We start from the raw sequence: 18,495 nt of genomic DNA on the forward strand, positions 1-18,495 counted from the left end.
TATGGAGCCAACGCATACCAAGCGATCTAAGATCAAAATCTATAGATAGTAAAACAATTCATAACGTACAAATTCCTTTTGAATTTTAATAGCAACATAATATTTGCTCGTAAATGGTAACCTTTTTGACAAATGAATATAAAACAAGCTTCTACAATTTCATAGTTTTCTAAGTATGCGTTCACATAAAATTTGTTGTTTTTGTGACCTACAACACGATTTTCAAATATTGTTGTTTCGTGTTGTCTTCTAAAAAGGTATGAAGTACGACTTGAATACATGGGAAAGTAATTATCTTTAAGGTACGTGATGATAGAAGTTCGAGTTGGGTCACGTGAAAACGTGTAAAACACACCTCGAGGATGAGGTTACAAAGGTTTGTGCACGAAGTCAATGTATTTGCATCGATGTAGCTCAATCTAAAAGATAATTTATTATTCTATTCGTTTGATGAAGGACAATATTACTAGATAAATAGACCAAGAATTATGTGACAAATGACATAAGAAGAATACAAAAATAATAATCTCTAGTGTAGACCCAACCAATCACTCTATAAGCAAAGTATGCAAAGGAGTAGTTGCACCCATACCACACCCATTAGTTGGGCGGGGTCTATGTCTCCATCATGTTGTCCATTACAGAGAGAGATGGTCGTGTCAACTATTCGGAGACTACGAGGTTTGTTTGTTCAATTCACCGACGAGTTATATAGTTTAGGAGCAAAGATGAGGGCGGGGGGCATTATTCTACATAAAGCAATGTTGATGGGTGGGCGGCCATCGAGCTTAAGCTACATACATATTGTGGGCGGCCTTTGAGCATAGGCTACATACATATGTACATACTACATATTACATACATAAATAAAACGAGAGGATGGAATTTTACATCTGATTTAAAACATGTGCTGTATAATGTATCGTATATGTATTTACACCGACAATATGTATGTATGTAGATACTAGATAGACAGATATACATACATATACGTACGCCGTTCGTACAAAGGCCATATGTACGTACGTACATGGCTCGCCATGATGGGTCCCCCTGCCCATGCATACATATATTGATATATACATATGTATGTATGGCCAATCTATGGATATGGCGGATTCTCAGTACAGCGCTAAAAGGCCATCAACGTCGTAATCATTACTAGGAAGATGAAGAACCGTCACGTCGTTGCCACGCCTAAACCCTAATTCAGACAACCTTCTTCCATCATCATAGCCATCATCATCATCATCTTCATTTTCTTTTTTTTCTGCAGCTCAACTCTCTTCTTTTTTCCCCGAAAGATTAAAACACCCCTAAACTCACATCAGAGCTATCAATGTTTCTGCGTATTCCTCCGCCTCCTCCTTGTATTACCTGCAGGTGTGCTTTCTTTGCTCTAATTACTCTCTCTCTCTCTCTCTGTATGCCTCTATGTATTTTCTTTTCTTCGTTTCTCTCCCGCTCAATGCATACCTACCATCCTTTGGCTCTCTCTCTCCCTCGATTTGTTGTAGAAAGTTTTAGATCTATCTCCATTGTTACAATATTGCTGCAATATAGTCTGAATTGTTTTCTATTGATGTTTTTGTGATATGGCGTGACTTTTTTTGCTATATTACTGTGTTTTGCTGTAATGTGGTCCAGATTTTTTGCTATGTTACTCTGAATTGTTGCAACGTAGTCCTGATTTTTTTTGCTACCGCTACCGTGACCTTTCTGCAGTGTATCTGAAATGTTTTGCTGCGTTACTGTGAATTACTCTGGTCTGAAACTTCGGTATGCTACTGCGAACTTTTGCAATGTAGTCTGATTTTTTTAGCTATGTTTCTGTGAAATTTTGCAATGTAGTGTGATTTGCTGAAATACAAGCTGTTAGTTTAGTCTGCCTCTCTGTCTGAAAAGCTTTTAAACAAAACAGCAGACCTTCTTTTCACTGTGAATTGTCGCAATTTTGTTTTTACTGTGTGAAATTCGAAAGACTTTTATCATAGTAGATAACTTTTTTTCCTAATATATCAGACATCTTTGGCTTAAATTGATCTATCTGCCTCTCTCCATTTAGATTCAAATCATGAAAAGCTTTGTTGTTTCAGCTGTCCATACAGACAAGAGGTTGTCGAAAGTAAAAATTTTAGTTATAAATGAAAGGCACCAGGTCTCTAGAACATAGTGAAAGACCAAAAGATAAAGAAACACCTGTTATTAGTAGATCGTTTAGTGCAGATCATAGTATGTAATATATAAGTTGTTGTTTTGAAGCAATTCCAGCTAATAATAACGAAAACCAGCAAGAAAGAAAGAAAAGCAGTAAAAAAAATTGCCCTTTCAGAAGAAGGTACGTTTCTTTGCCGGTTAATTGGGTTTTGAATCCAAAATTATTTATTTTCATGAACACATAGTTTTTATTTATTTGATATTCAAAATGATCAAAGGATATGCTTGGTGGTAGCCTTTATCTTTTCGCCAGCATTTGTTTTTAAATATAGGGAACAATATTCTCATCATAATCTTGTTTTGTTTTCCAGACTTGAATCTTTGATTGTATTTTCTATTATATATACATGGAATAAAAAGTGCTTTTGAGCTTTGATGCTATGTTCTTATTCTAAAATCTATTTTTGATGCATTTAAAATTTCATAGTTTATGCAGTGAAGGATACAAAACATCAAGAGAGAGGGGAATCTTCTCTGTGGAAATTTATTTTGACATTTAATGATTTTCACATTAATTTAGGATTTGTAATCAGTGTTTGGATTTTTGAAAGCCTTATTGAGAATAAAGAAATCTAGATTTACTTAGGTGGCGAGATTTGACTGATTCTTGTTAAAATTCTGCAGAAATCTTGACCATAGCACATTAGGTTACAATTAAATTTGTAATATAAATGTTATGTATACACATTATTTTCTTCCTTTCGTAATTAATCTCTCCACTTGCCTAAGTATAAGTACTTTGTAACCTTCGTGAAGAATGTCATAGATGTAACCATTATTTTGCAATTCCGGTTAGGTCTGAAGGTCTTTTCCTACTATTGTAAAGGAAGCAAAGCAAATTTTCTGATACTGATTAAAAAGAGGAAGACTATGGAAGGGAGTCACCCTGCCTCTGCAGGTGGGTTCTTTCAAAAATCCATTGTGTATATATTATTCATGTTGTTTAACCAAGATCACATCAAGATTCCATCTTTATTCCCATGTTATTAAAAATCCTGCATGACATTGAATAAAGCTGCAGAGGCCTGCCAGAACGTCACATAGGCAAATTTATGGTGTTATATAGAAACCTATGATTTCTTTCACAGGGCAATTGCGCACAGAAGACTCATGGATATGCAATCGCTGTGGTTGGATTTATCCAAACCCACACCCTAGTGCAAAACATAGGAGGAATCACAAGAAGATTTGTAGCAAAACAAAAAGTTCTGAGTTGAGGAGAAACAATCCCAAGGGAGGTTCATCAGGAGAAGAATCATCAGATGAGCATCATTCTGCAAAGGAAGCTAAAGATGGTATGTGTCGTTCACTCTGAAATCTTTAATTCATCATGCATAATAGCTGTAAAACTAACAAAAGCACAATCATACCTTCTTTGACTAATATTGACTATTCTTGCGTGTTTCAGTTTCCCTCCACGTATAGGATTCATAATGCATTATTCGTTCTCTCTGAACTACTCTAAGGTTGCTTAATCATGATTTCTAATAGTTTTCTGCTCTGTAAAGGAAGATGATACTAAGTCTTCAAGTTCAGAATCTCATTCATTATACCTTGGCAAGATCTTTCTGGGAAAACAAAAAAACATAACTATAGTCATTAGGGTTAAATAAAATTTGCTTATCTACCATGTTATAATTTAGGATTTATCAAGTGGCGGCAAGACGTAAGAATTCTTAGATGCAAATAGCAGTGATATTTATGTACATGCTTATAATTTTCAATGCCATGTTTTTTATTAGTGGAAAATGTTGATTCTTAGAAAATGTTATGGTTGGTGAACTCAGGCATTGAACAGAAATCCCCTGAAGGTCAATCTGAAGCTTCTGCTCTTACATCAAAGCCAGAGAAATGCACGCCAATTTTGCCCCAAAGTGATGCTATTCTAGAAACTGTGTCATCTACTTATATTTCTGGCACTGAAACTAGTTCTGCAGAAGACAACAACCTTCCTATTTCAGTTGTCACATCAGATGCTTTAACAGAAACTTGTAATGCTGCTAACTCATCCTTATCAATCACATCCAATGAGATAAAGGATTCAACCATGGAATTGAGGAAAATTAATGCGAATGACTCAGACCTGAATGGAACCAATGAGTCGGAACTCAAAGAAAAAACTGCCTTCGTGGAAGAAGAAACAAGTACACTTTGTATTATGCTGGCAGGAAACCTAAAGCTACAAAATGTCAATGAAGAATATTTAGATGGTACTTTTCAAAAAGAGTCTTTGAAAGGAGAATCAGCAATGGCCATCAAAGGGTTGCCACAATGTGATACTGCAAACCCTACCAAATTATCAAATGATACCGTACAACCAGCAGCAGAAGAAATACTTTTCAAGGTTGGGATGATCGATGAAATGCTTGCTAATGAGGATCATTTTGACAATCGAACAGGGTATATGCCTGAAGATGAAAGTCCCTCAGATAAAGTATGCGGAGATACAGTTATAAATGCATTTAAGAGTGTGAAAGGGGACCCTTCCCAAATCATGGCTGCTATTGATGATGATGATAATAAGGAAATAACTGAACCAATGGATTTGTTTGAAATAGATGCCATTCAAAATGGGGATCCAACAAAGCATGCAATAGTGGAAAATACTACTATGCAACAGAATATGAGTACGAAACAGAATCTTGATGTGGATGATGATCTAGATGCCCCAAAATTTGCAATAACAGCTGCTATTTCTGAAGATCCTAGCAAACAGAATCTTCGGTGGTCTTCTGATCTTTTTGGCAACAATGGTTATTCAAAAACTGTGAATGTACTTCAAGAGGGGACATGCCTCACTCCAAATGAAATATCCTTGCAGGGATTCATGTGTTCCTCTGTCATTGAGCAAGAATGTGATACTAGAGAAGCATCATGCAGAAAAACGGGAAAAACATTTGATCTGATGCAGAAAGCTACTACAACCATAGGTAGATCAGATTCAATAGACCAGAAAATCAATGAACATGGGTATGTGACTATTCCATCAGAACTACTAAAACAGATTGCAAAACAGCCAGAAACCCAATATCTTGAGACCTCAAGTCTGCCGAGCCATTTAAATGTTATCAATACGGATTCATCTAATCAAAGTCTTCAAGAACATTCGGATGTTCTCATCACCAAGAAATTCATAAAATCTGAGGGAAGTCTTGAAGATGTTGCATCAACATTAACTACTGTAAAAGACACTCATTTCGGTGACATAGTCGTGAAAGAAAATGATATACAACATGTAGTTGATATTGAAGTAAAGTTTGATTCAGTGAAAATACTCGAGTACTCAAAAGTGTCAAGTCCTTTATCTGATTTAAACACGAATTCATTAAACCAAAGTCTTCTGCAACATTCTGGTGTCATCACAACTGAGAGAGCCAATGAATCCAAAGGAAATCTTGAAGGAGTATCGACACAAACTGTAAAAAATAATGGAAAAGATACTCATTTCAGCGCCATGGTTGTAAAAGGTGATATGCAAGATGCATTGTATATTGAAGAGGGGCTCAATTCAAAGAAAATACTTGAGGGCTCAAACCAGCCAAGTCCTTTACCTGATAGAAGCACATTGAGCCAACTTGTTCAGACAGTTTCTGAGTTCCTCATTGTTGAGAGAGACGTCAAATCCGAGGGAAACCTTCAAGAAGTAGGATCTACATTAATTGTAGAAAGTAAAGTAAAAGATACTCATTCCCGTGACATGATTTGCAAAGATAGTGAGATTCAAGTGTTGGCGGATATTGAAGAGAAGCTCAATTTGGTAAAACTGCTTGAGAGCTCGAAACTGCTAAAACCTTTAACTGATATTAGCGGGAATTCATTGAATAGAAATCTTCAGCAGCATTCTGGTGTAATCACCACTCAGAGAATTGCTGAATCCAACAGGGATCTTGGAGTAGGATTGTCATTAGTCGTAGATGGTAAAGATTCTTACTCCAATGCCATGGTTGTACAAGATGCAGTGGATATTCAAGAGAAGCTCAATTCTGTAAAAATGCCTGAGGGCTTAAAACAGCGGAATCCTTTAATTGAAGGAGGATTAACATTAAATGCAGAAAGTAATGGAAAAGATGCACATTTCAAGGCCATGGTTGTAAAAGAATGTGCCATTCAAGGTGTGGTGCACATTGGAGAGAAGCTCAATTTGATAAAAATGTCAGAGGGCTCAAAACAGCCAAGTGCTTTAATTGATATGAACACTAATTCATTATACCAAAGTCTTCAGCAACATTCTGATGTCCTGATTTCTGAGAGAGTCATTGAATCTGAGGGAAATTTTCGAGTAGAATCAATATCAAATATAGGAAGTACAGTGAAAGACACTCATTCCATTGACAATGTTGGCAAAGATAGTGACAGACGAGATACGCTGGATATCATGGAGAAGTTCAATTTGGTAAAAATACTTGAGAACTCAGAACTGGCAAGTTCTTTAATTGATATAAGCACAGATTCATCAAACCAAACTAGTCAGAAACACTCTGGTGTTGTCTGTACTGGGAGAGTCATCAAATCTGAGGGAGATCTTGAAGCAGTAGGATCAGGACGAAATGTAGAAACTAATGGAAAAGATCCTCATTCCAGTGCCATAGCTGCAAAAGAATGTGACAGACAAGGTGCTGTGGATATTGAAGAGAACCTCAATTTGGCAAAATTGTTTAAGTGTTCAGAACCAATTCTTTCAACTGATATGAGCATTGATTCATTCAGCCAGAGTCTTCAGCAACATTCTGATATTCCCATAACTGAGATTGATATTGAATCCGGGCAAAATCTTGGAATAGGATCAACATTAATTTTAGAACGTATTGCAAAAGGCACTCATTTCTCTGACGTTTTTGTCAAAGAAAGCAACATAAAAAATGAAGTGGATTTAGAAGGGCAGCTCAATTCAGCAGAAATGCTTGAGACGTCAGAACTGCCAAGTCATTTAGCTAAGATGAGCATGTGTTCATTAGATCAAAGCATTCAGGATCATTCTGATGTTCATATTACCGAGAGAGTCAATGAATCCGTGGGGAATCTTGAAGGAGCGGGATCAACATTGATTGTCAAAAGTACTGCAACAAACAGTCATTCCAGTGACATGGTCATCAAAGAAAGTGATGTACATGATGTGCTGGATATTGAAGAGAAGTGCAATTTGGTAAAACCGCTTGAAAGCTCAAAGCTACCAAGTCATCTAACCAATATGAGCACAGATTCATTGAACCAAAGTCTTCAGCAACATTCTGATGTCATAATTACTGAGAGAGTTACTGAATCCAAGGGAAGTCTGGAAGGAGTAGGATCCACATTAATTATAGAAGGTAATGGAAAACGTACATTTTCCAATCCTATGGTTGTAAAAGAATGTGATATGCTATCAGCAGAGGATATTGAAGAGAAGCTCAATTCAGTAAAGATGGTCTCGGCTTCTTCTACTGTTACTAGTAGCGCAATTGAGAAAAGCGTTAAGATATCCAAGGATACAAAGATAGATAATATTCCTTCCGAATTTGGGGCAGTAATAAGTACACCAGTGTTTGAAGAGACAGAAGTCACCAACCTTGAGAGAAGTTCTGAGCATAAAGGAATGCCAAAAGAGGATGCAACTGTGGAACCTGACAACATCATAACTCCAAATGGAGATCGAGGGGCCGAACCTGAAAAGAACATAGCAGGAAAAATTGACCCTTATTCGAGTGATATAAACCATCTGAACATTACCCCAATCGATGGCAACAAAACCAGAGTATCAAAGACTCTATTGACAGAACAAAAACTGGGATTGAAAGCAGCCTCAACTAGGAGATCTTACACTATTGAGACTGAGGCACATGAAGACGCTCCAGATATGTTAGAAACATGTGCTGGAGTAGTTTGTATTCAGGAATTCCAGTCACTTAGTGATACACCAACAAGATTTGGACAAGGTATGTTTCATGGCATGCATTTTCAACGGGCCTTTTGGTTTTGAGCATTGGATAGCGTGGAGGTTAAGAATCATTGCTTCCCTTTCTTTATTTCATGCTCCTTTTTAATGTTAATGGTTCAATTTTATTATTTTTGTATTTATAATTCTAAACCCTAAAAAATAAACCTCTTCATCTATTATTTCTTTGTCTAATGTTAATTCATTCCCAAGAGGCAATGCATCACATTGTGCTATGCAATTGTTGTATTAAAAAGGAACCTTTTGCTTGTATATTTCACAGGAAAAGCAATGTCAGCAGATAATAGTCCCGATAAACCAATTTATCCTACAGAAAGGTCAAGTTCTTTGAGGGTGACAAGGCAGGTATTTGATACAGAGGATTTGAAAGCGCCCTCTCCAGAGGCATGGCAAGAGTTGAGTGCTTCAGAAACCGGGAGTGATAGAAAGAATGGAAATTTGAGACTGGAAGAACTAAACCAAAGTTCTGAGGTTCAGAAAGACTACAAATCTGGGAAATCTCGAACTGCTTTACGAAATCTCATGGCAAAGGAGGGACCTGACAATAATTCTAAACCCTTTATTTCTCTCAAAGGCTCACTGGATTCTCAGAAGAACATTGGTCCGAAATTAAAACCGAAGTCCTTTTGGGGTCATTGCATTTGCTGCTCTACTGTACATTAGAGTCTATTTCATGATGTGATTGACGTCTGATGTTGTACACTACCAAAATAGAGGATTGTTTCAGCCATTTGTGAGGTGTCATGTATCAAACCCTACCTCAGATTAAAGAAAGGACTAATGATAACTTCAGAATTCAGTATGATGACAATAATGAGAACTATCCAATGGATAGTTGCAAGAGGTACCTTTGGAGCTTCACATTCAGCTGGAGGTTAGGTGGTTACCGGCAACCCGAGTGCAATGCCAAATAAGAGTGTTTCTTACATCACATAAAAAAGTGTGATAATTTTAATTAAAGGTAAACATGCATCCTCTAGGTATTATACCATGACGATGATGCTATGGCAAAACTACATTATCAATCCTTATTTTTGTGACTCTGCAACCTTTTAATCTAGCATGCATAGTATATAACATAAAATCAGTAAAATGTCTGCTATCGGAAACCTTCCATTATGCCAAAGAGTTAAAAAATGACTTGAAATTGCTCCTAGGGGTTTCATCATGTCTTGTAAATTATAAAGTTTTATTACCCCCTCCTTATTACTTGATTCTAAACATGTATGGTGTTTCACCTGGCAATATAGATCTACTTCAACAGAACATTCAGATTACCAGCTGAGTGCGAAAGGATGTGTTTGGCACTTCAAATTTGTATGTACTTGTACCATTAATGCAGAACTTCTTGAAATAACATGAGTAAGGAACCTCCCGCCTTATCCTAAAAGATAAATTAGATGCACAAAGGTGTATGCCTGCCATGGAAAACAATAAAAGCATGGTACAAAAATGATAGCAAATGGTATCTCAGACATCCAAGTTTTGACTCAATCTTAAAACAATGATACCTTGATCTTCCAACTACTCAACTGAAGCCTCAAATAATTGGTCTTCCAAGCAAAAGCCCAGAAATGCAAATTATTAATTTTTGTTCTTAAACTTGTTGAGAAGTTTGCTCATTAAGTTATTAGATTTTGAATCCTACAGAAGCATCTGGATATTACATGTCTGTATGCATGAAATGTGTGTGCAATTAGGGGAGCATCACGAACCTTAAACATTAAATTTAATCAGAATTCATACATATTTCATTGCAGTATCCCCAATTGCATGAAATGTGTAATAGCGCTAGCGGTATTTGTATCAAATTGAGGCTTCACGTGAGAGTCAAGAAAGAGTGCAGATGTATATTACTACATACAAGAGTTGATTTCACTTAATAGAGGTATAAAAAATCTAGCTTTTGAAAAAAAACATCTGTTGCACTTGCTTATAGCATGTGATGTAGAAGAGATTTTCATCAATGTGTACTGCACATTCCTTTTGCAAGAGTCTGAACTGTACAAATTCAAAAACAAATGGAGCAATGTGCATCTCATTATATTCCACAATTTCACGGCACTCCCAAGCCATGGGACCAGCAAAAGGCTATCAAACAAGGCTTTCTTCATGTTATGAAGGCCTCTATCTATTAAGGTTAATAAAAGAAAGATCTGTGATGTGTTTGTAAAATGGGGAAGGAGAAGGCTTATGGTTCCTTCAGATGAACCTCGGAATTTGAATATAGGTAAATGTCTCATTGATAAAGAGATGAAGGCCCGTTCTGATCAATGAGTGTTCCGATGCGCTCACCGACGAGAGCTTTGGAAATGTTTCCAGGTTCATTCAAAAGGAAGACCACAACTGCCAACAAACATTTTGAATGAGAATCGTTCATATTGCGGGGATACAATTCACAAAATAGTAAAGCTAAGTGTCATGAGGCATGGCCCACTACATTTCAAAACTTCACATTAAAATCTATTTTAAATTTATTTCATATGTTTTACATCAATATGGCATATTTATTTTGTAACGCTGCAGTTTTTCTTATAAATGTCAACTTCAGGAGTTTTGGCAGCAGCATTAAACAAATGTGTTCTTTTTTAGGTAATAAGTGAAACGTTCAATTCTCTTTCATTTCTCTTTTACCTCCTAGATTAGGATATGTGAGACTAGACTTTAAAGTATGTAGTATTCTTCTTTAATAATGCTAATAAACCTTAGCAGGATGTAGCTCTTATATGCTGCTATGACCTAGGTGATGCGCCTTGGGAATAGAAGCTTACACTAAATACGACAAACCCTACAGCAACTCACCAGGTATTCCTTTCTCTTGGCAATGTGTTATGGCTGTAATATCAATTATAGCAGACCCTTTCGCAGCTGCATCTCGGTACGTAAGATGATGGTAAAAAATAGCTTCTGGGTTGAGCTTTGGGTCACTGTCATAAATACCATGTACGTGTGTTCCTTTCATTATTACATCTGCATTTACTGCCATAAAAAGTCTTGTATATGTTGGTTACTACTACCAATTAGGCAACAAAAAAGAACCTTCTTTAACATTCTTTGAACCCTTAGAACTTTTTAGAACCTTCTCTTACTCTCATCTGCACGAAGTGCAGCTGCTGCATCAGTTGTAAAGAAGGGATTCCCAATACCAGCACCAAAGATGACTACTCTGCCTTTCTCTAAATGCCGAATGGCTTTCTGTCGGACATACGGCTCTGCGATTTCTACAAACTTGAAGGCAGTTTGGATACGTGTTGGTACACCAACATTCTCCAATGCTGCCTGGAGGAGGATGGAGTTCATGACAGTTGCCATCATCCTACGTATAAGAATGCAGATGTGTTACAGCGTTTGACAATGGGAATAGATTGTTTCAATATCTGGCCTAATGAGAAAGCCCTGTGATAAGAGATGAGACCTCCAGTGTCAGAACATTAGAATTCCTATAATTCTTCTACACCTATATTCTTCTATGTAGAAGGGCGTTTTAGCTATCTTTGTTAGCTACATAAACATGATCTGAAGCCCTCATTATGATCATTGAGAGTTCACCGATCTCAGACTCTTGTTCTCTGATGTCCACTCTTATAGTTGCTTAATTTGAATTTAGCTTGTGCCATGTCACATGTAGAGGCTGAACTCTCACCATAGGCCTTTCACATTAGGCCAGACATTGTATCCATCTGAATTTGTTTTTCATCATAGAAAGCCTCCGAATCTTACCCAGCATGATCTGCAGCAGCACGATCAGGGCCCCCAGAAGAAACCCATGAGGACCCATTAAAGAAGTTTCCTCCACCAATTACAATTGCCACCTGTTAGATACCACCCTCTTATGTTAAACTCCTATAGGTTTATACACAGATTTATATATTGAAAGCATGCATACCTCTATGCCAAGTCGAGTGACTGATGCAACTTCTCTTGCAATCAAGGAAAGAATCTGAAGGACAATGCTACATATTCAGAACCCTGCAGAATGTCTTCTATTTAAACCATCTAGATAGACACAAATTCTAGGGAAAATCCTCAAAATACCCAAGTTTTTCTGGATTTGCCCAACTGCCCAAGTTTTCATTATTTCCCGAAAGACCCTTGGTCAACAACAGAGAGCAAAAAGGAGATGAATTGATCATATGATTGCTCGAATAGCACATCTAAACATTCTTTCAGGGGTTGACTAAGGACGTTAGGGACATTATGAAATCTTGCAGCATTTGGAAAAGTAGAGAAAATTTAAGGTGTATTTCAGAGTTTTCCCTTATTATAACCTTACCCCTGGATCCACATTTAGACTTTCGCTCACCAAAGATCTTCCACTAACTTTCAAAAGAACTCTCTTCCACCTCACAGACGTAATTGCTTTTTTCGGTGTATTTAGAAACCCGAGAGATACTGCCACAGGACCTTGTAACCTGTACATGCATCAAGCTAATGTGATTCAGATGATTAATGATCAAATCCGAATGCCAGGACAACCTTATGCTGTATAAATTTAAGGGAGAAGGATGAAAATAGGCAACAAAATTAATAATATCCCCAAAATAGGCCAACATAATTTTTAAGAAGTGAAACAGGTCTTTTACAAATTGAGCTGGAGGATGTCGTGTTTGGCACCACCAATTCTCAACCAAATGCCCATATTCACAAGTACGGCAACTTCTTTCCTCTCAACACTACACTTTGAAAACTGATATCATCAACATAGTAATGTACAACTGGTGTGGCTATAAATTTCAAGTTGCAGAGAGCAATCACAGAAAATACATAAGAAAACATGACAAATATTTCAGCTGCAACATGTCAAACATGTCTGCTCAAAGAAACTCTGCCACCGCATTTGTTGACACAACAGAGCTGACACTGGAGATGTGCCAAAAGAATTTTCAGTGTCTTTGACACCACCAACTGCTCATGTGGGATACTGGTTGACACACTAGGTCCATTTCAACACTTCACAATCCAACAATCAAGAAAACATATAATCTTGCTTAGTACTTCAACAGTACTCAGACAAATAACTGCTTTCGTGCAAGCTTAATCAATCTCAACTCTGCAGCAACAAAGTTTGCCTTGTATCATAAAGGAATGCAGTGAGAAATCGGCCTGTACAGCTCTAAAGTGGCTAAACAATATGGACATTCTCAAAAATCTCAGTGATAGTCATGACACGCAACTTTGCTCCCATTTTATCTGGACAATCACAAAAAATAAATGCAAAAGACTGTGTTGCAGATACTGTTTCCTCCAGTCATAACAAAGCTACCTGCACTCAAGCATTCAAGAGAATGTGAGACCATTGATCATTGGTCCTTGCCTTCAACAAACTTGTTTGCCCCTATTTTGGGATGTTATTGATTTTGTGCACCATACATACATAATATGTGTTATTATAGCATGATTTTGGTTATAGTTACCACTTTCTCGGTTATCTACCAGTGTTAAAATTGTGACATGCCCTGGCTGATGCAAAATATGTGCATTTAATGAAATTTCAAGATGATCAAAGATTCTGTGAAAAGTTAGAATAACTTCAGCATAGAGAAACAAAAAAGTCTTATGTGAATCCTCTAAGATTAGCCACCTAATTGATGCTACACACAGGAGAAGGCATGGATTGTGTGTTCTCAAGGATTATAGCAAGAGCAACAGCTTTTTGATTTAGTGTCTCTTACCAAAATTTGAAGTTGAATGAAATGTCAGGGGGTGCTTTTCACATCAATGAAACCAGTTTGTTACAATTTGTCACATCCAAAAAAGAAATAGGTTTCTAAATATGACAGATCTTTAAAATAAAGAATTTGCAATACAACCAAGATCCAAAATGATCAAATATGGAATTCACCTCTTCTATACTTTTGCGTCAGGTTTTTCAGGATGTTCTTCAGCTCTTTAAAACACCATCATAACTCATCCATATCAAAATGAGATACAAATCAGTATTAATGAGCTTTTTTGTCATCACTTACATTATAATATAGATTTCACATTTTATCTTTGCATGATTGTATCTACCGGTTGTTTTAGCCAGTAAATATAAAGCTAGAAAATTTGTTTCAATTATGGAAGGTTTATAATTTCATTCGCCTTAATAGAAGTCCCAGGTTTTCAATTGATGCAAACTTTAACAGAAAATGCAACATATTGAAGTGCTGCAAGGGTCACATCTATGGAAGTTTAAGAAAAACAAGTTTTGAGATTGGAAATAACTTGGTTGAAAGTTTTTTCTCGAGAAAAGTGGCGTGCTTATTTGCCACATGAGTTTGTACAAGACCTCAAATTTGATATCAACTGAAAGCTGATGCCCCAAAAATTCTGCTGATTACAAGTGCACATACATGTAGACATAGACATATAAATATAGTACACGTACAGATAAATTCCTATTCGTACTCATACTCAATATCCAAACAGACACATATATACATACGTAGTAACATACCTTCTAGTAGGAGCTGTTTGTTGAGTGGGAACAGTCATGGTGTTGCCACTTGCACTGTGGTGCGGAAGAGGGCTGGCAATGGCAGGGAGCTTGGAAGGTGGCGGCGGCGGAGGAGGCGGTGGGGGAGGGATAACCATTCCAACAGAAGCTGAAACCCTCTCTTTCTCATCATCCGAAAGCACATTTAGCTTCGGTGCTGCACCAACAATCTGATCCACCTTCTTAAACCATGGCCAATAGCTCAAAGTCGCACCATTAGCAGCCACCATCCCTCTAGTCTTCTCTGTCTTATACCTCTTCTTCAGAGAATCAACCTTGTTCTTGCATTGATCCACTGTCTTTGCAGGCTTCTGTCCATCAGACCTCTCACTCACCATTGATGCTACTTCTTCCCAATCGCTACCCCTCAGATTTCCTCTGTTAAGTTGTAAATATTTCTCTGTGTATGCATCTAGAAGACAAGAAATAGCACCATCACTCCACTCTTCTCTGTCTTTCTTACACCCTCCTGAGATAACCATATCTGATGATAGCTTTCCAGATTTCTTGAAGTAGCTAGTAGTTCCACCATCACTAGTTTCTTCGCGATCTCTTCTCTTTCCATGACCTGTGCTTCGTCTATGCATTCTAACGCCTCCACCATTCATTCCAACCATCATATTCTGAGACTGAATTGCCATTAGGCGACCATCTAGTTCTTCGTTCACACCATGCAGGCCTTCTAAAGCTTTGTTTTGAAGGCCAAAGTCTTGCTCTTCGCTGTAATCGTCTCTTCCTTCTCCTGCTCCAGTACTATACGGCTTCTGAGAAGACTCTGCTTCATCGCTGTGTGATCTTCCAATCTGATCTGGCCTCCCGCAAGAACCTAAAGGTTCCGCGTCATAGAGAATGAACTCTTCATCGCTCGTCATAGAGATCTGAGTTTTGTAGGTCGTTCTAAAGTAAATTCATGGAAATTTTCATACAATCCACAGGGAGCTCGTCGGCATGGATCAAGAGATCTAGGAGTTTGCAGAGATCCACGACCGAGAATTCATGTACGCTTCAGGTAATCAATCCCTTATGGGGGGGGATTATCAGAGTATACCGAAGGTAAGAGAAGAGAAGGGAAGACCAGAGCTCGGTGGCGATGGCGATGGCGAGCAGAGAGCAGAGAAGCTTGGGCGTCACCGTCAGTCAAATATAAGCGGAAGGGCACGGCATACTAACGTCTCCCGTCTGTCCGCTTAGTAAGTAACCCTGGTTAAGCCTAACTCTCCATCCTCGCACTAACTCTTAACCGGGGTTTAAATACCACCATCACCCCTCCCTCTCGAGTAGTAACTCTCCTGAGTTTGAGAATAGGAGCATCAATGGGTTGCTCAAACAACTCGTCCACATTTCAACTCTAAAGCTACACATGCACAACTAGAGATAAAATTTCATGTTGGTTCATTTTCCAAGGTCTAGGATAGATCGGCCTCAACATGCTCTGCCAAGGATAGCAAATGTAGTATAATTTCATTTGAGTGAACCCAAGTGTTCCCACAACGCCTACCAGGAAATAATGGGGTGCACCTAACCAAATGCTAACAACCAATAGCTTTTCTCCATATTGTTAGCCATGTTCTTGATATTGAAATTAGAGTGTGGGGGGGCCCAAATAAAAGTAGACCACATCAGCACACTTTTACCTAGTCAATGGCTTCAGGACAAGGAGCATTGACACCATAAAAGTCAAGCACTCACCACTACTTCCTACCATTGATTAGACAATACATACAATTGTTTAAGTTGGATAACATACACGTTCAACGCATATGCATATATATATATATAAGAAAAATGAATGAGCCATAGGCTTCTCCATTGTAGCACACAAACCTCTTGAGGACACTATTATATGGATACACACTTGTCAAGTAATCTTAGATTACTCTTCGGCAATTTGGAGAAAGAGATACTTTAGGGAATTCCTTTTGTATAAATTGATTATGTGAGATTGTTTTTATTTCATAGCGTCATTGTTGAGTAAGATTTCATAAAGTTGACTTGAACAACATAAAGAAAAAGTGTGACCAATCTTCAAGGATTTACATTTCATTGCTTTATATTCCAACTAATGCAAGTTTACCCATTGTCCAAGCGATAAGGATCTCTCAAAAAACATAAATTAATAGTTATCCTTGTCTATCCAATCAATGAAACAAATATGTGGGGCATGGGCAAACTCACAAGGTTCAGTGGTTCTAGTATTTTCCTTATACAATACATGTTTTAGGGCAACCCAAGTATGGCCTATTCCCTCGATACGTAAAAGACACAATGGCATAACATGACAATTAACAAAATCAAAGGCACAATGAAATAATGCACATATTCAATCCTTAATGCTAAAGAAGGAGATTTTACTATTTACAATTAGTGGAGCAAAATCATGTAGAATAGACCTCCACTTGCACTCTAGAAATATTTGCTCTAGATGCACAACTTCAAATAGACCAAATGAAACAAATCTCTCTCTTTCAGTATTCCTCCAACCCCTTTGTTCCTTTATACTCGGGTTTCAAGGCTTCACACTAGGCCCACCCAATTGGCCTTTCTCTCAAGTGTGCCTTAATTAGATAAATCTCCTACTAAAAACCAATGCATGCTTGAGAGTTCGTTTTTTTTGTGATGTTACTTAGATATAGGGTGATGTAGGAACCAACAACTCCATCTCAAACTTGATTAATATGTATTGTGAGCCATGATCTATGATTTGCTATTTTGTGTTAGCATGCGCCGATCAACAATCATTGATCATACTTCATCCCATTGTTGGTAATTAACAACATGGTAACCATTATCAATTCGGTCAAGATTTCTCACACATTTTGTACTAAATTGATCATATTCTATTTTTCGTTATAGAGGTTAAGCTTATGGTATGTCAATCCCATATTAACAACCAAGCAATAAAGCCACAATGCGTCCTTGCACACTTTGTTAGTCAAAATGTACTCTATATTTGTTATCAAAATAGTTTGCACTCTTAGTGTCTCTATCTCTACCACTCACTTCGTGAAATTGAAGCCATTTGTTGATGTTAACTTTCCAATAGCCACATAGCAGGCATAGTTTGACTTTGAATACATGATTATCATCGTTTCACCTACTCCAAAGCTCAAGTCTTAGTTCCATACACCTCTCACGTACCACATGATGTCTTTCACCACTCCCCAATTAATCTTGTCAAGATTTTGCATGAATCTATTGACCATTCCCACCACGTATGTCATGTTCACCCCGGTGCCTCCCATGGCATACATAAAGGTATTGACAATGAATGCATTAGTGAACCATATTGTTTTATCCATGACGAGGGAAGAAGAAACATATATGTATATCTTTTTGGTTATTATGTATTCCATAGGTAAAGATTAAGTGACAACAATATTTGAATCTCGAAACCTATCATGTGTCCACATTCGTGTCAAAAGGTACCCAATGATGGACTTATACTCTATTTTATGTTAGGTGTCTCTTTGAGAGTGGCCAACAAGCTATGCTAGGTGTCTCTTTGATACATTGGATTTGCTTTTCTAAGTCAATGATAGTTGTTTTCTTTGATAACATGTGTGTCTTTCCAAATTAAGTACATTTAAACTTCCAAACAACTTTGATCAAACAACTTTGATGTGTAAGGTTGACCTTGACACAATGTTCTCTACCCTTTTATCTACATGTTTTGCCTTCAAAAAATAGCTCTATTGTCTCACATTATCCGTTGAGGTTGTTTTTCGGACGAATTTATTAAAGGTTGGTAAGATTGCATATATGTTATGAGAATTTATTGTACTATTGCTAATTATACATGTATTGGCCATCTGATGTCATGCAATAGCCATTTCCCCTTTATATTGATCTATGATGTTCCATCCCAATG

The 18,495-nt window shown here is 37.4% G+C and overlaps 2 protein-coding genes across 5 annotated transcripts; one reads left to right on the forward strand and one right to left on the reverse strand.

The window, feature by feature from the left end:
* The first annotated feature begins 1,253 nt into the window (after positions 1–1,253).
* LOC147863682 (Pentatricopeptide repeat (PPR) superfamily protein) lies at positions 1,254–9,263 on the forward strand. 3 transcript variants are annotated; one of them, XM_087319403.1, is made up of 6 exons: positions 1,254–1,383; positions 2,066–2,125; positions 3,014–3,115; positions 3,306–3,512; positions 4,005–8,129; positions 8,412–9,263. In XM_087319403.1, the coding sequence occupies exons 3-6, from the start codon at positions 3,088–3,090 to the stop codon at positions 8,810–8,812; spliced, it is 4,761 nt and encodes a 1,586-aa protein (XP_087175529.1). In that variant the 5' UTR covers positions 1,254–1,383; positions 2,066–2,125; positions 3,014–3,087; the 3' UTR covers positions 8,813–9,263. The 3 variants fall into 3 exon arrangements, with proteins under 3 accessions (XP_087175529.1, XP_087175530.1, XP_087175531.1); XM_087319404.1 differs by lacking the exon at positions 2,066–2,125 and having other exon boundaries at positions 1,270–1,383; XM_087319405.1 differs by lacking the exon at positions 2,066–2,125 and having other exon boundaries at positions 1,270–1,383; positions 3,044–3,115.
* Positions 9,264–10,159: 896 nt separating this feature from the next.
* LOC147863683 (uncharacterized) lies at positions 10,160–15,820 on the reverse strand. Of its 2 annotated transcripts, XM_087319406.1 has the most exons (7): positions 14,589–15,814; positions 12,423–12,561; positions 12,036–12,089; positions 11,870–11,961; positions 11,239–11,465; positions 10,952–11,128; positions 10,160–10,495 (listed from the first exon to the last, which is right to left on the reverse strand). In XM_087319406.1, the coding sequence occupies exons 1-7, from the start codon at positions 15,497–15,499 to the stop codon at positions 10,389–10,391; spliced, it is 1,707 nt and encodes a 568-aa protein (XP_087175532.1). In that variant the 5' UTR covers positions 15,500–15,814; the 3' UTR covers positions 10,160–10,388. The 2 variants fall into 2 exon arrangements, with proteins under 2 accessions (XP_087175532.1, XP_087175533.1); XM_087319407.1 differs by lacking the exon at positions 10,160–10,495 and having other exon boundaries at positions 10,989–11,130; positions 11,233–11,465; positions 14,589–15,820.
* Between the last annotated feature and the right edge of the window lie 2,675 nt (positions 15,821–18,495).

Source organism: Azolla caroliniana, unplaced genomic scaffold, assembly GCF_043228905.1.
Source record: "Azolla caroliniana isolate FFs.n. ecotype wild unplaced genomic scaffold, voAzoCaro1.0.p SCAF_5, whole genome shotgun sequence".
Classification (NCBI taxonomy): Eukaryota; Viridiplantae; Streptophyta; class Polypodiopsida; order Salviniales; family Salviniaceae; genus Azolla; species Azolla caroliniana.

Bases quoted from the DNA above. Each gene is read 5' to 3' on its own strand.
- LOC147863682 (XM_087319403.1), top strand. From the start codon at position 3,088: ATGGAAGGGAGTCACCCTGCCTCTGCAG. The intron at 3,116-3,305 runs GTGGGTTCTTTC...TTTCTTTCACAG, and splicing joins GAGTCACCCTGCCTCTGCAG to GGCAATTGCGCACAGAAGAC. The intron at 8,130-8,411 runs GTATGTTTCATG...TATATTTCACAG, and splicing joins ACCAACAAGATTTGGACAAG to GAAAAGCAATGTCAGCAGAT.
- LOC147863683 (XM_087319406.1), bottom strand. From the start codon at position 15,499: ATGACGAGCGATGAAGAGTTCATTCTCTATGACGCGGAACCTTTAGGT. The intron at 12,090-12,422 runs GTAAGGTTATAA...ATTGTCCTTCAG, and splicing joins GTCTAAATGTGGATCCAGGG to ATTCTTTCCTTGATTGCAAG. The intron at 11,962-12,035 runs GTATGCATGCTT...GGTATCTAACAG, and splicing joins TCACTCGACTTGGCATAGAG to GTGGCAATTGTAATTGGTGG.